This window comes from Apteryx mantelli, chromosome 2, assembly GCF_036417845.1.
Source record: "Apteryx mantelli isolate bAptMan1 chromosome 2, bAptMan1.hap1, whole genome shotgun sequence".
Classification (NCBI taxonomy): Eukaryota; Metazoa; Chordata; class Aves; order Apterygiformes; family Apterygidae; genus Apteryx; species Apteryx mantelli.
In genome coordinates this window covers 156,549,311-156,567,167 of record NC_089979.1, presented here as the reverse complement: position 1 = coordinate 156,567,167, position 17,857 = coordinate 156,549,311, and the positions used below count along the sequence as shown (strand labels likewise).

At 39.8% G+C, this 17,857-nt stretch overlaps 1 protein-coding gene across 1 annotated transcript in view; it reads right to left on the bottom strand.

The window, feature by feature from the left end:
- Positions 1 to 9,454: 9,454 nt before the first annotated feature.
- Positions 9,455 to 17,857, bottom strand: part of KLF6 (KLF transcription factor 6) — a 67,014-nt gene continuing 58,611 nt past the window's right edge. The window contains exon 4 of the mRNA XM_013949354.2: positions 9,455 to 9,523. Coding sequence (XP_013804808.1) covers positions 9,505 to 9,523 — 19 coding nt within the window. The 3' untranslated portion in view covers positions 9,455 to 9,504. The remainder of the gene's footprint in view (positions 9,524 to 17,857) is intronic.

Genomic DNA, 17,857 nt, shown 5'->3' with positions numbered 1-17,857 from the left:
AGGGTCTTCTCTCCTGTCCTCTCTTCCTTGACTGGCCCTGAGAGGTCTATCTTTTTCTTCAGTCTTCTTTAACCATTTCCAAGAATGAAATTTGACCTTCTAAAATAGTACACAGAAGAGACATTCTGCTTTCCATAGTAAGCTGCACACAGATTCCCACACAATGACAGATGAAAACAATAATAAATTAGACTAAAGGATAAGGAATACCTAAATACTAGGCTGTTAGTTTACCCCTTTTTTCCTGGAAACAGTTTCACATTGACTTTTTAAACCGAGGAAACATTTGGGGGATATCAAAGAGTGTATAAAAAGAAGACTCAGCTGCCTCTGTGTTTACTAACATTTCAGACTAAATATATATTATTTGTTTGTACTTCTTCCTGGATAAATGCACAGGAACTATTTGTTGTTTCAGCTCACTAGCAATAAAATCCTGCAGTTGATCAGCTTTGTCATTACCCTGCAGCTACAGGGAGAGGTTGGCTGCTGGCCATATTTTAATATAGTAATAATAATACTTAGCACTGTTCATCTCAAAAGCAATTTACACACATTAACTAATTAGGCCTAAGAACATTTACATGATAGGTGAATAGCATTCATCCCACTTTCACAAGGGGTAAGTGGAGACACAAAGATAAAATCACACTTTCAGCAAGTCACTAATTCTGAATGTCCACCTTGTGACACTCTCACTTGATTTTCTGAAATGTTAAGCATCTTCATCTCCAGCTGAAGTCAACATAGGCAGCTAGTGGTCAGCATCTTAGTATACCAGGATAAAGGTACATTGCAGGTGCCATTTGAACACAGAAACATTAATTGACTGCTTCGGGGAGTATTAGTTTTCAGGCAGATTCTCTATGACCTGTTGCACTGTTCTGATTAATGACCACCTAGGTACCCAAAAGATTGCTTCTTTCCATGTATCTTGCACATCTGTACCCTGGATCAAACAATCCAGGGATCTGAGAAGCTGTAGCTGGCAGAGCTTGGGATAAAAGCTGGAATGAGTCAGCAACAAATCACGCAGGGTGTAAGTTGCCCAGCTGTGGAATTTGATTTTAAAAAACAGGGTAAAAAGCACCTCTGGATGCTTAAAGATGAACTAACCTGATTCTATTTATTTATTTATTTAACAAGAACTTCCTTTTCTTTTCCTTTTTTTTTTTTTTTTTCCTACTATAGAATTGAGGTGCATTTCTGAGGTCCCAGGCTCATGGTAATAGACAATAAATAAAAATACGACAAATGCATACAACATATTCCATACCCCGAGAGTTTTAATCCCAGGGGAAGACAGGACATAAGGGAAGTTATAACAAACAGAATGGGAAAAAAGGCACCGATTGTTTTTGCATTACTTCACACCGGTCTTGCACCCCAAAACAAGCTAATAGAAAACATACCCAAGCACTTGCTGAAGAAGAGAATCAGTGGTTCTTTGGGACCGACACAGAGACATTCCTTCTTGCATGTGGTGTTCAGATACCAAGGAGACTGACACTTAGCTATACTCTTAAAAGTTGTCCCTGCTTTACACTTTGGGCCTCCTGTCACACTTCCCTGCCTGATGTAAATTGATTTTGAGGCTGTAATACTTCCTGCTTGCTCTTTGCAGAGAGGGTTGGCATTCTCCTTCTCTGCTTTGCATTCAGCAAAAACATCCTCAATCTGTCACGGGGGATGCTTCAGCATTGCTGATAGATGGACATTCATGATGCCAGTGTGATACTTACACACCACAGATAAATCTCCCATAAACAGAGTTCCACATGGAGGACTGCCAGCCTCCTTGGGAGATAAATAGACCTGGAGAGAGAAGAGCTCACCTGGTTCTGATCCTCCGTTGTCAACATGCTAGTCCAAGAAGTGGCTGCCAGCACATCCCAGACACATAGGAAGCAGCTTTTATTTTTGTTTGTTTTTCATGAATGCTGTGGAAATCGTAATCTGTGCTTAATTACACATTCTTTCCCCATTCAGTAACTGACAGAAAGATAACCCAAATGTTTTGACCCTTCAGCCATTATCAAGGTAAACACAATAATGTCCTGAGATTCAGGATGAGAAACTAGGAGATTGGTGTCAGTCTCCTATGGTAAATAATTAAAAAAGAAAGAAGATTATTTAATTAACCAAGATCTAAGTCTCCTTCATTCACATTTAAAGGAAGCATTAGTCATTGTAATGGGATGTGCTGGCAGAAATCCTTTGGAGTGCTATAGAGACAACATAAATACACCTTGAGAACACTTGTTCTATTGAAGATCACTGGCAGTTTGCAGACTTTAAATAAAATCTTTTGAATTCTCAGCAAAAGAAGCCATTTGTTGCCACCCATGGCTTGGTTTAAAGAACTGCTGACACCTCCTGGAAAACTGTAAGAGTCATCTTAGTAAAATATGCTGCTTTTTTGTGATGCTGGGCCTGAATCCTGTATCACTTTTCAATTAAATGATTAAAGTCTGACAACTTTAAAAGTGTTGAAAATAGTATTTTTAAAGTATTTAAATTTTAAAGTATTGAAAATAGCCTGCTGTGGGTTTTCCTGTTTATTGAACATTGGTTTTAGGAAAGATTTTTATCCTGGTTCTAGGGCGTATTGTATGATTTGTATAAAACTCTGCCTAAGAAGTGCCCTTCAGGGGAATTCAATGGCAGATATGGTGCTATCAGAGGTTTTGGCCAGGTGAACAGGATTTTATTGATTTGGCAAGACTCTACAAGAAGCTCATGCCACCACCCCTTTCTCAGTTTTTGGAATTTACTGCATGTGTGGACAGATGGCAAGAAAAACTGGAGGAATCTGTCCTAGCTATGTTTGTCAGGGCTATAAACATCCTTAAATGTACACACAGATACATTTACTCGGAAACGTAGATTGGTAGGTTATCTCCAGTCCTTTTAGTTCCTGACTTCATAGGACTGCGCTGGTGGTACCACCTCTGGCACCCTGACTGCTTTCCTGATTGACAGTTGCTGGGGGAAAAACAACAACAACAAAAAAAACAGATTTCTGGATCAAATAAGAACTAGCTCCACATATTTACACCATGCTCTTATAAATCAGCAGGAATGGCAAACAACAAAGACCAAAAGACTTGGAGATTTTGGCTAGTTTTTGCAATTGTCAGGTTTTAACCAATCACTCCAACCCACCGGCAGTGCCAGTGTTTGAGGAGATCATCAGAGCATGTGAATGCAAAATGGATGCTCTGTGGCCTGGGCTGTCCAACACCACAAATGAGATGTGTTTTCTGTATTAGAGATTTCTAATTAGTGGGGTCAGTCCTTGGTCCTGCTTGAAATGAGGCTGTACTGCTGTTGTGGCTCAGATTCAAGCAGAGTTTCCCCTTGGAGAATTAGAGCCAAGACTGAAAAAACAAAAGTCCAGAATCATTTATTTTTAGTGTCAAAAAGAGGAAAATTGCTGGTTGGTCTAGCAGTAGAGCACGTGTCAGGTGAAAATGGTCCTAGGAATAAGGCCCATATAGCCTCCCTAAACAGTGGTTACCAATCTGTTTTGGGGACAGGTTAGGTGAACCTAACCACATGAATGAAACACAGCATGCAAGACCACCACCAGATTGCTCAATATCTGCTGGAACGTCAGCGCTGCCTATCCAACATGCCATCTAACACATTGCTGATTGTCCAGGGCTGACCGCAGAGTCCCTGAAGTGTGAGTTAATGAAATAGAAAGGTAATGCAACAAATTCAGTCAATGAGTGACAACCTAGACCTGTGTCAGTCCATTGAGGGAACACCAGCAAACCAGCTACCCCAAATCTGTCACAGGATTTAATTTCTATCTCCAGGAACAGCCCTATTCATGAATTTATTAAACTGCAGCTTAATATAATCTAGGTCCTTAACTCTACCATATTCAGCAGCAGAGGACTTAAAACTGCAAGACTCACACAGACTCCACAGGGATGTAAAAAGTAAGAGAGAAAGGATTTCCATCTCATCTGAAGAAAAAGATTCTGTGAGTAGGGGAGAGCATGAAAAGCAGAGACTGAAATGGTTGCAGGACAAACAGATGAATAACAGGCGGATATCAGGGTTGTTATCAATCGCAAAGGACAATGATATAATAACGAGGTCATAGATATAGGTCACAGAGTACAGATCTTCCTCCTGGATACTGCTGCTGCTGCACAGCCAGTGTGGGGCATTTGTGAACCAGTGTCACTGAGAGCCAAAAATGTCACCTATCCTGATCCTGCCATCCACTCTGTCTGTAAGCTGAGTTTTTGGGTTGTGTCCCCAGGGTGCCAGCCAGCACAGTGTCCCACAGGCTGAGTCCTGCCACAAATTTCTTTTGTTGTTGATTTTTTTTTTTTAAGAAGTGCTTCTGCTATCAGAGCATCATGTACAAGTTTGACCTATATAACAGACCAAGTAGGTCACTGAGTGCACGTTGGGCCATGACAAATTGATTTTGAACCACCACTTATCTGGCTCTGTTGCTGTCAAGGAGGATACATCAGTGTGATTAATAAATTATTTACCAAACAGATAAAAGCCTGCTTCCCCCACCAGAGATTCTGGAGAGTTTATTGTTTTAAGTTGCTGCACTAATTGGGCTGTACATTTGCTTGCAATTCCAAGTGAGATGAACGTTAGAGGAACAATGCTTTTTACTACACACGGTGGTGACAGAGCAAAGGCATCCAATGAGTGCCTACAACAAATGATGCTTAGTTTAGTGTTTTTCTGGCACCGCTCCAAACTCCCCCTCCTAGCACCAGCCTCCATCGGGAACAGCCTTCAGCCTGATGCACGGAGGGAGAACCCAGCCTCATGGAGGCACTGAAATGTTTTACCTCCAGCTTTACTAAGAAGCGATGGAGAGCTTTGCAGCTCCACTCTGTAGCCTCCCTCACTTTCTCTTAGCAATGGTCTTAGATCATTTCCCCTGTGATCTAAGCCATCACAGTAGGAAAAGAACCCTAACAGGCAGAAGAAAGAAGTGGATGACAGAGCTTTTTCTGCTGGCTAAGAAGCCATTGCTGTACTCCCTCTCTGAACTTGCAAAAATGAAGTGAAATAAATAAAATAAAATAAAATAAAATAAAATAAAATAAACATCGGTCGAGAGGAAAGAGCGTGGGAATGCCTTCAAGTCTCAGGTATACATCATCTGGCTGTAGGGTGCCAGTTAGTAATACTAACTTCTGGGGGGTTATTTGTACCCTAGGGTGAGAGAACAGATCTCCAAAGAGGCGTAAAGTGAATAAAGCTCTTAGAAACGACATAATTTTTTGAGGAGGAGGAAAGAGGAAAGGCAAAAAAGAGAGTTTTTTTTTTTAAAAAGAAGAGGAATTTTTTTTTCTAATTGTAGTGGAGGGATAGAAGTAGAATGTCTGCCCTTGCCAGAAAGTATTTGCCACATCCAGGCATTCAGCTTCTTTTCTGCAGTGCTTTGAAAATCCTGACAAAGGAATCCTGGCTGTGGCAGATTCTCACAGGAGACAGAATCTGGCTGGATTTCGTGTCACTGAAGAAAAGTGTTTGAGAACCACAGTCCTAGATAAAGATGTATAATGTCCTGGCACTTGAATCTATTTATTAGCCTCTTTCCTGTGGGGCATCCACTAATCCTGATCACTAGAGAAAAAGACTATATTATAATGATTCTTAATTAGATACAGATGCAACAGTTTGTTTCATTATTTCCATGTGCTGCTGTCAGTGTTTAGCACAGTGTTTTCAGTTCCAATAAACTAGTATACTAAATTCCTGTATGGGCTGCCTCTTTCATCCAGGACAGCCCCTCACCAGTCCCCACAACAATTTTTGCCCAAATATCTCTACTTCCGATTTCTGTTGTAAGCTTTATCTGTGGCCTTCCTCTTCATTGCTATTGTTTTATATGGGAGGACAATTGTTCACCTTCAGAATCTGAGTTTGTCCTCAGTGAAAAAAACTTTAAGGAAGGGAAACTGCAGTGTAATCTAAAATGCATTTTAATCACTGCAACTAATTATGAAGAGCAGTAAATCAGTAAGGGTCAGCACTCTAACACCTTACTCCAAATGACAAACAGTAGTGCAGCTGCTTATAATGGGATTACTCCTGTGAGAAGCTGCCTATTACTTTCAGTGAGAGATTCATGGTCTGTTTGAAAAACTATCTGAAAGATCATTAATAAAAGAATAATTAATTAGAAAGCTGAAGACATTATTTCAAGAATTTCTGCAAACAATGAAAAAACTTCATTTATAGTGAAGTCTACGGATCAGAGCAGTGAAAATCTGGGTAGCTCCATACTTCTGATTAATATCAACAGATCTAATCTTATTCTAGGGGGATGCAGAGAAGGAGGAAAAAGTGGTCTGTTTATGGCCACATGTACTAAACTGACTGTCAAATAAATGGAGAAAAAAAAAAGCATTAAGACAAAAAAATGGCCTTTTATAAGTTTTAAGAGCTTTGATTCTAAGGAATTTTGAAAGGGATCAGATTTTCTCAACCTTCATTGCTTTTATCAAATAACCATCTGGGAATTCTCCATCAAAACAACAGAAATGTTTCTGAGAAACTTATATTAAACTTTTATTGAACCTAAGTTAGGTGACCATCAAACACTGACCTGTCTCATCAGTTTATCTGGGAGGATCCGTGGAAGATAAAGGTTTCCAGGGTTGGTAGCTCCAAGGCAATCTTGTCAGGTGAAGTGCCTCGGGCAAGCAAATCCTGGGCCTCCCAGACTGCTAGGCTCCGTGCAGCTATACTGTGAGGCGCTAGGAGTCTCGTGGCCGTGGTTTATCAGCTCCCGGGCAGTGCTGTGAGAATGTCATTGCTCCATGCTGTGCGTACCTGAATTCCTTCCGTAACCAGCCAGATGGGGTTTCTCTGCCCTGTGCTCCAGGCTATCGGATTACCATGAGCAAAACCAGATCATCTGTTTCTGATTCATTAGTGTAGACGTGCCTGTGATTTCTATCTTTCAGCCTGTCTGTATGATCTCTTTATAGCCTGAATATCACTAGTTACCAAAAGCTAGGAAGATATACATTGGAAGACCCACATTATTATAATCTCCCCTAGGAACTTGTAGCTAGAGACAGAATACAGGGCTGGATGGACCATCTGATAGCTTGGAGATTCCTAGTGCTGGAACATCTACCTACTTAAGGAAACAAGAGGTATAGATTTGATTCAGCAGGCTCCGTGCAATCTGTCAGGAAGACAAGCTGAGCAAGGTTGTGAGGTTGTGTGTTCAGGATGTTCTTATAATTCACCACCACTTGCAAAACAAAAATCAGCAGAGATTCCCTCCGATTCCCTGATTAAATATCCTCAGAGCTTAACAGACAGAAAAATTACATATGAAGACCCATCCACCTCTCTGGCCTTCCCCCTGCTTACTTACGTATTTTTTCAGCAATATTATTCTGTCTCCTACATCTTACCAGAACATCTCTTTTTACTGGAAAAGCGGAAAATGAAAGTGGTTCTCTGTCAGCTGGGAAAACTCCAATGCATTCAATTCCCTCAGCCCCAGGCTTTGCTAAGAAGGCACGCAGAGATCTGAGATATGCATTCTTGTCACCAGCCATTGTCACTTCTGCATGGCATGGCCCAGACTCACGTTAACACATCTGAAGTAATGAAATTGCATAATATATGTGATCTTGTAACCTCATGGATTGAGAAAACTGCCTGAGCTGGATCCCTGAATCTGTTTAATATGTGAAAGTCTATTAGTACCCCTGGAGGTTGCATGAAATTCGTCCTATATTCTCCCCAAATCTCTTCACAATGGAATCCTCAGACATATGGGACAGAAAGAAAACACTAGATAATGCAAAGGTAAATTCCAGTTTCATTCTGTGAAATGTGTTGTGGCCAGCTTCTTTCAATACACATGGAAAACCTATGGCCAGGTGTCACGTCCAGATCAACCAGGTTGTTTGTCTGTCTGTTAGAACATGCTAGATGGATATAGTGTACAGGTACTGAGCTATTGAGAAAAGGAGAAATTCACAGTATACTATGATTTTTTTATGTTAATTTCTGTTATTTTTTAACTGACAACAATCCAAGTTAAAAAAACACCAGACAAGTGGCATTTGTAACATTTGCAAAGAAGCATCTACTTCTAACAAATCCAGGAAAAATGAATTAGGAAAAGGAAAAAAAAAGAAAAAAATGAAAAAAAAAAGAGAAAAGAAGACAGTGTACTTTATTTTAAGCCCTGTCAGTGATAAAATGTCAAGCATATTGGTTCTCTTACTGAAATGGTCTTTTGTCTCTTAAAGGCTTGATCTATAATTAAGAGTTTTTGTGGTAGATGATGTTACTTATTCAGTTTCCATGAACCCCAGTGCTGTTTTCCCTGAAGCTACTGCATCAAGACAAAGACATGGAAAAAGTGAACAGGGAGAAAAGAAAGCGCCATTAGATCTCTTCTTTTATTTATTATGTTTGACCAGGAAGTTTACCTTTCTTCTTTTTTTTTAATCTTGGTTGTTGTTTTTTTTTGGTCTTTCATTAAAATGCAATGTCCTCTAGCTGATAGTATTTGGGCATCTTTCCCAAGTCTGCCTGACAACATCAATGGTTAGCTGTTGAGCTGCAGTGACCCTGTAAGCAAGCTGTCCTCTGGTATTCTGGCTGCACCTACTATTACTCAAGCAGTGGGAGCCAAACAAATACGACATTTGGATCTTTCCTACTTGTTCTGCAAAGCGCCCCACCAGGCACGGTGCACGGACACGCTGTATAAGGAATTGACAATTCCCTGCGATTACACAGCGGGACACGAACACTGGCAGCAGAGCTGAGAACTTAACTCTGGGGTATACAAGGCTGACAAATGCAGAGACATATTGATCCTCGGCAGTCTGTCTCATCAGCAAAGTAGTAATGGTCTGCATATTAACACAATAGCCTATGAGGTTACAAAAGACAAGAAAGGACGCTGGAGCTTAGTGCCTAGAGGATGAGCATGCTGTGCTAGCTCCGGTTCGCATTGCAGAAGGTTAACTAGCCACTGTCGCTTGGCTCAGAGGCCAACACCACCAATGTTTATTTAAGCAGAAGGATTAAAAATGACCATTTTTCCTAAAATGTTTGTGCCATGCTGGAAATCATCAGGGTGAGCAAGTCAATTATAAACTAGCAAGAACTAGCTAATTAAACAGAAGGAAAACGAGTTCCATGGATATTAGAGAAAAGCATTATTGAAAAGTGCTGATTACAAAACTATTATTGCTTAATAAATGCATAGGTCTCCAGCTGGCAGCAAGAGAAGACTCTTTCAGCTCTCACTTGGTTCCTAGATGCTCAGGTGATGGATGATAATTCTCCGCAATCTCTGCAAGTCCAGTGCCAGGTCAAGGACTGCTCTGGAGCAGCACCAGAAGACCCAGGTCTCGGGTGGCAATGAAGAATGACGCTGCAGTGTTTGCTGATTTTGAATGATCAATACTGCAAAGTTGCACTTGTTCTCCCTCTTTCAATAACATCCCCAGTCCCCAAACGGAATCAGTGTAAGTCCATAAACCTATACAAGAACCAAAGTACATGATCAAAATTTCTGTGAAGTTCAATTACTTGATCAACGTTCAGATATGTCTATTATTTATAAAAATAGGATGAAAAGCACTCAATGGAACATCATGGTATTTTGTGAAATTTCAGTTTTCTACCAAAAATCCTGAGTTGGTTTGAAACAAAAAAAAGCATGGAAGACTGTGCATTTTGACAGAGTATTGCTAGAAAAATGTAAATACTGAAGCACTATTTTAGCAGGACTTTTGCAAACAATTTAACGTCAAATTTAACACTATATTGAAATAGTAACACTGCAGTACTGCTATTAAACAATGAATTTTGTTATATGTATGCTACATCTCATATATTATTATAATATTAAGATAAACACTATGATCAATAATCAGATAACACTACTGATTTATTTTAATGTTTGATTGTTGGTATCTTTTTCTAATATCACTGGGTGGGTACTGTTAATGCTATCCATTACAATTGCAGGATGTACAGTTATTGTATCAAATTTTCTCATGAAACAGAAATTCTGTTTCCCAGGAAACTCTGGTGTCTTTTTCTGTAAGTTTTTGGCTTTTTTTATACTCTTTTGTTTTAGATTTGTTTAGAGATTTGTAGGGAGGTTCTCGATGTAGATTCCCTGGACTCCAGGGTAAAGAGGTCTACAGACTGTTTTAAATGTATCTGGAACTATGGTTTACATTCATTAGAGAGGTGTTTCTTCCCTCACTGGAAAAAAATAGTGGTCTGAAAATGCAAAAAGGCTCACAAACTCTGTCACAATTTACTGGAATCCTGATCAATGTTTAGGGCTCTTAGTCACCACACTCATATAAATACAACTTAGCTGACTCAACATTTAAGTATACTTGGGATCTAAATTAACTTCTAAGTATTTTATGAGGACATTCTGCACTAGATGATGGAGACATAGAAGATGAATTCAATGATTTCATTATCATTTTAATATCAGAGCGCATCACTGATATTCTTTCACTCCTTCATGCCAGGATAATGGAAAGAAATTAAAAATAAAGGACTATATTTAGGCCTGTTGAATACCATTTAACCTCGTCATATGCCTTACAGTCTTGGAAAAGGTCACTCTTCCTCTCTGTCATCTCCTTGCATGGAGGGGTCTCCTTCTATCTTGGCTGCACAGTCACTGTTGGAGATCCGAATGGACAGGAGTGGCAGGGCAGGACAGAGCTGGGGGACCCAGGAGGAGCGCTTCTGTCCTCTGGACAGGTGAAAATGAGGGCTGTACTTTGCCCATCATCAGAAAATAAAAATTCTTAAAATAAACCGTGAGGTAGGAAGGGAAATAGCTTGACCCTGCGCCGTTGCTCCCACTTGCAGGCCTCCACGGAACAAGCACAGAGAGATGAACATCAAGGTTGAGGGTAAACCTTGTTCCAGGACCATGGACTAGAAAAGTACTGCGGTGTCAGTGCCGTATGCAGTGCCATGCTCTGCCACATGGGCTTGGAGAATATTATCTGTTTTCCTGATCCAAAGCCCTTGAAGGTAAAGCAAAAAATCTCTTTGAATTCAGTCCATTTTGGATAGAGGTTGTTTACACGGTCTGATGAAAAATGTCCTCTAGCCCCTACCTGCTGGTTTTCTTTAAGGAGAGATCAGTCTGGTGCAATGATTTCAGTGGCAACATCTCTATATAACTGAGATCAAACTCTGCCCTTGTGGGATAAAACAGATTTTCAAATTGCATTACTATTATAGGCTTTAATCATAGTCTTGACATTTTCCCTATGCATTTTTGTGTCTGAATGAAATATTTTCCCTTTTTTTTTATACAATCAAGGAACATTGTAGAGTCAGTTGGATCAATTACCACATAATAACCAATAATATTGATTCCATTATATTCAGTAATGCAATATTAAGCACTGAATATATTAATGTTCAACACTTATTAGATTATTAGACATATTGTTGGTAACCAATAATAATTAATAATTTAATATTCAATTGTATTGCAGAATCATGCTGGTGGAGTAGGTTAGTTGTACATGCTTAGATGAAATCAAGTTTCAGACAGCATCCCACTGCAGTGCTTTAGCAAAGGACATACTGTAATAATCCTAAAACATACACTGCAGTTGATTGCTTGTTAGAACTACGAGGAGTAGTGAAAGTCTAGCTGCAATTAAAATTCTTTTTAAAACCTTCCTCCTTTTTTTTTTTTTAATTTATGAAAACCAAGTTGTTTTCCCGAAGTAGGAAAAGAAACCTATCCTAGTTATAAGCAGTATTTATTGCTGCCGAGCTGCTGCTTGAACCTTGGGTGTTCCATAACTCAAACTGAGGTGGCTCTTACCTTGGGGATGGTGGGGCCTGCCCCCAACAGATCTTTATATCTTTTGGTAAAATCTCTGCATTATTTCCCTCTTACACTAAGTGCAGACAAAATGCATGCTGAAACCAAGCCCAGCAGCACAAGACACTGGACCAGGAAGAGTACACCGAAACAGGTAGTGTGCTGATCCTGTGCAGGGGCCGTCAGTGGGGCTCTCCCCAGGTTTACAGGGACACACATGCAGCAGTGTGGTCTGAGAACACAAAAAGGGCATGCAGGAAAATAGTGCATGGTCTTTTACAAGGAAATGGTCATTTTTTTCTGTTTTCCAAATGTGTAACAACTAAATAGTCTCATTTTGTTCATATTTTTAGATGATAAATAACCTGTTTTGTACAATATTGTTCTCTTAAATCACTTCACACACATATGCGTCAAATATGTATAAATATCAATCTACATGCACACACACATGCAAATACATACACAAAGTCTAACACAGAATTTTCTATTGAGATCCCCACTAGCTAAAAAGCATTAGAGCTGTCACTGAACCAGGTGACAGCCCTAAACACCAGGTTACAGGCTTGACTCAAATTAAGTGATATCTTTTGCTCCATGTCCTCATTTTTAATTATTTGTATTAAGTAGAACTGCTACAACAGTGACCTCACCTCATAAAAGCCTCAAAGACAAACCAAATGTAGAAACATCAGTAGTTTCTGCAAAACACATGAGGTTTATGCAGTTTTTCATTCCCTGACAGTCCTATTTGTAATCTCCCCTTTGGCTTTGCAGAGGTTTAAAGTGGCCATTTGTGACAGGCAATAGGCAGTTCTCCCCCTAAAAAAGCTGCCTGTAACTGCAAACTTATTTAAATGTGAATGTGTAGCTGATCTCCTGCATGCAAAATAAAGCAGGTGCTGAAATATTAAACTCCACCACTGTCCACTATTCATTGCATCCAACTGCTGCTGTCAGAAGCAAGCTGCTTGACTAACCAGGGCCTGTGATTTAGTATGACATCTCAGCTCTAATTACTTCCTCCTCCTGATTCATTTTCTCAGCCTCAGATTTTCAGATCTGGATAGCTTGGATTCAAGGAGTTGGAGGTACAGTTTTGTGTAAGATCATTAGAAATGCATTTGCCTCTGAGTGCAGAAGATAATGGATTGTCTTGGGGCCACTGAAACTCTTTGCTACAAGGCAAAGACTTTTGAGGGGCAATTTACCCCACTCGTGGATGTGTTTGTGGCCAGACTGATTCTCTCTGGGCAGATTTGTCAAGTCTCATGTACGAAGCATGAGATTTACGCAATTGGCTCCTACACAAACCATCCGCACAAACCTCCGTCACCCACATAGCTGCTCTGCTGCTCTGCCCCATCTGCCAGGTACAGATATGCCTTTCTCTGGCGTACGGGATCACAAAAGTGTTGGCACTTGTATTATTCTCCTGTGCAATTCTGTGTGAAGATTTGTGAGAGAGGATGAATCAGGTCATGTGGCAGGGCAGCTCCAGACTACCCCACTGCACATCTGGACCTTAAGCAAACCCCAGATAACAAATTGCAAAGAAAATCAGCAGAAGCATTTTGAATAAATATGCTCTGCTACAGGGTTAAACTGCCCATATACCTAGCATTTCACCAGAAATGGTCCCCAATGTCCTATGAATCAACAGCACAAGCAATAAGAAACAACAGTATCTTTAAAGCTCTCTGCAAGCCATTATTTTCTCCAGCAATGTGTTCTTCTCTCTTGAAGAAAGAGAACATTTTGTTGACATTAATAAAACAGTACAATCTTCTTTCTTTTGAAATTTGCCATTAAAATAGGAAACAACAGGGATTTTCTTTCTTTTTGGAAAGAAGAGGGGGAATCAAAGCCCTACTTTCTTTTTAAATCTTCTTCATTATTCAGAGAAGAAAGTCAAAACTCAAAAGTGTTTCACACCAAAATGAAAACAAAACTTTACAGCCTAATTCATAATATTATACCATTTTTTATAGTTTCCACATATTTTAGCAGGTTGAAATACAAAGTCTAATGCAATTTAGGGTTGATTTTGGCTGGAAAACTTGTATTAAAATTTCACAAGATTTTTAGGTTAGGTTAGTTTCATTATTAGCTAATGCAGAGGGAGAACGTACCTTTTTCCTAGGGAAAGAAATACATCTCATTGACCATTAAAGCTGCCAGTCATTAAACGGTGAAATATGGGACCTGGAGTGTGTTTCCCCAATGTCCACATTTCAGGTTAGGTGACAGGGGCATGCCCTCTGTGTCAGGTAATGTACTACGATGCAGGTGGCGTGCCACTGCTGTGCAGGCTGATCATACAAAATACTTCCCTTGCTCTCTGTGAGGTGTCAGTTCATTGCAGATGCCTCCTGATTCCACAAGTATCTGGTTTAACTTTCACAGTCCTGCTCTCAAGAACTGCTGCCCAATGAGGCACAGAGCACCTACCTTTTATTTCCTGAGTAACCTGACCTGCCGTGTCTCCTGCTAGAACTTTTTTTTTGTTTGGTGCATGCAGCAAATTTCTTACACACACATGCACACACACACACACAAAGGTCACATCTACAGTGGAGAAATCTGACATTAAAAATCGTATCTGTAGAGTACAACAATCAGATTCCCATTCTGCAGCTCCTGAGCACTTTCAGAAGCCCTCCACTGGCTCTTTCTTCACATATAAATGGTGTTCTTTCTAACCCATGTATATTATTTTATTCAGCTGTCACCAATGCCACATGCACTGGAGTTACTGAGGAATATATGCAAGATGAAGAATTTCAGTGGAGGGAACAGTGAATCCCTCCTGATATTAACAATAATACCTATAAACAGGGAATTTGACAGCATCTGAGGTAAAGCTGGACAAATCAGGTGTGTGCCATTTATTCTGCATGATGTACGCCTAAGCCTCCACAGCTCTTTTCTGTGAAAACTTCTCTAATCCATAGTCTCAGTGCATGCATGGGTGACTTGAATGCAATCTGCAAATTAATTGTCTCTAATAAAGATAATCCCAGACTAGAAAGACAAAAGTAACACATCAGCATTTCCCAAAACTTAAGATTTTGCAGATTTCCAGTATTTTTCCTCCTGTATGGACAACTCACAGAATTTCTTTATTCTTTTCTGTTCTTTTTTTTCCATTTTTTATTTACTTGTTGTCTTTTCTTATGGACTTACTGGTCCTGTTTCCATTGCAATACATGGATCTTATGACCAAATATTGCCAATAACTTCAGTTTGAATAGATCAAATTTTCAGCAGGGGTAAATCAACATAATTCCACATTGAATTTATTTGTTATTTTTATTATTTATTAAGTTTGTTCTGCTACTTCTGAGGATCCAGCAAAGATAAGGCCCCTTTTTTGCTGTATTTTACAAATATACAACAATATATTGTTCCTGCCCCGACTATTTATTGTCCAGATAGACAAAGCACAAGGCAAAAACGAATCCCATACAAGACAGTTGAAAAGAAAAGAAAAGAAAACAAAACAAAACAAAAAAAAGAAAGCCATCAGTGGTGGTTCTGGCTATTTATATTGTTTAAGAACAGGATTGAATTTTTGTTATCAGATTGGAATGTACAAGCTTCTCTTTTGCTGTTTAGTGCTATTAAGAAAAGCAAGAAAGACATCTATACCCATTTTCTGTTACATATTTATTTTGTGCAACGGATTGTGAATAAAAACAGTGACTGTTTTCTTTAGCTTGGCTTTTTTCTCTAGCTCTGAAATCCTTCCACTGTGTGTGTGTGTGTGCGTCAGGGGGACAGAAACTCAAGTTTAATGCTGTTGAATTTACAAATATCTTTAAATCTCAGATTACAGCACCATTTTAAAGCTGGGACTGGGAGCGGGGAGCTTCATGCAGCTTCTCCCTGGCGCCAGCGCTGGGGCCGCGTCGCTGGGTGTCTCTGACCTGCACGAGCAGGCGGGGGTCCCCGCCGGAGGGACGGGCTCTGGCTATTTCCAGCAGCCCAGACGCCGCGGGCTCAGCATGGGGCACGGGAGAGCGCGTGGCTGCTAAGCTGCGGGAGCTGAGAAGAAGCCATCGTCCTCAGATAAGGCAAAGGTCTCCCAGGTGACCCTTGATGGCTCTGCCTGTCAGGCTCAAATCACATGAGAGCTCACAAGATGCTTTGCACTTCCATTTCTGGCAGAAAAAGCTGCCTTCTGCATTTCTGGCTCCAAAAATCTGTCTAAAATATACATCAGGAAAGGTTTCTGATGCGTGGAACCAGCACTGACTTAAGATCAAATCTAAAAACAAAAATTAGGGTTCTGTACATTGCAACCTACCTTTTCATTGTTACTGTATGTCAATCTGTATGTGTATAAAAGTTTGATTAAAGACCGTAATACAAATAATTTAAAAATTTCTATTTCTTCCATTGGCAATACTGTCATACAGTATAATTATATGATTTCTAGAGGGTACTTAAAAATGAATTATAGGGTGTTTCCTTCACGTTCTTGGTAGCAACTGAGCTACAGAGCTTAGTATTGCCTTCTGTAAATACCATTCCAAATAATCATGAAACATCCTATAATTCAATTATAAATAACCTCTGAGAACCATAAACTGATATACTCTAGGCTGATGACACACACAGATGTATTCACCATCCTGACTGCAAAATGAAACCTAAAACAAACCAAGCATTTTCACTTGCTTTTAATCTGTAATGTGCCTCTGTGCATGGAAAACACCATAGAGCCTATACAGCCTGTAACACTCTACTTGAAATTATTTTTGTCTGAAACAGACAAAAGCACAGTTAAAATCAAAAGAAAAATCCACTATATATTCCATTAAAAAATAAATAATAATTAAAGGCCTTTATCCAGCAGTGGCTGAGATGCAGATATGCAGGAAGAATCAACTGCCTTTTCAGGAAAAGAATAGATTTTTCTAACAGTTACTAAAACCATGATATGGCATTTTTAAAGACTGTTCTTCTGTTAATTATTTATTGACTACTGAAGTCTCCCCATCTTGATGCTTGCCTTAAGAATCCCCCTTTGCACTACCAAAAGGCAAAACAGGGGTTTAGGATAAACGGAAATTGAGTAAATCTATGGCAACTCTGTGCCTAACTTGAGGAGAAAAAGGACTGTTCTTTACCAGATGACCAAAAGGCTGTGTTGGACCTCACAATGCCCCTCACAGCATCACCTCCACCAAGGCCTGCAGCTCCTGGGATGTGAGCATGAACCTGTGGGCAGCTACCAGGAGACTGCTCTCAAGCGTTAGCCTGGCTGGAATGTGCAGGCATCAGGAACGAAGCCTTCTGACATTATATAGGTCATCAGAGCAGAATGGATCCATAAGCATCTTGAGACAATGTGAAAAAAGATGTGTGGATTAAGAACAGGACGACATATTGGCTTTGATTCCTTAAAAACCTGGCTAAAACCTCACAAATGTGTGATCTTGGGTGTCACTGCGGCACCCAGCATCACTCTGGTTTTTAGCTGTATTGTCAAGTGGGAGGAATAAAACCGATGATCCCTCAGTGAACTAGCTCTGATAAATAAGCACTACCGTTCTTCTGAAAGCACCTGCTTCCTTTCCTACATGTTTTGAGATAATTTTGGATGAATTTTTTGCTTGAGAAGAAGCTGTATTCCATATCCCAGGTCATCCCCCATCTGTTTGCATTAAACAGGCTAGTTAATTTTGGGAATGCTAAAAAAGAGTTTTAAATAGCCTGTTTCACATTTGATGCTCCCCAACATCGGAAGGCAAGGCATATGGGGGAGCAGAAGTTGGTGGAACAATTTTATCTGTGTTATGAAAAACTGGTTAAAGGAGTTCTTGTGAGGACACATGATAAAAGTTAAAGGCAGATCTGATAATTGCCATTTCCCTCATGGGTTATTATTACCTACATACTGTTCACCTGGTATTGCTTACCGGTAATGTATGTTTAGCTGTTTTAATATTCACATTTGGAATAGGGAAGCAGACACTTCTTGTT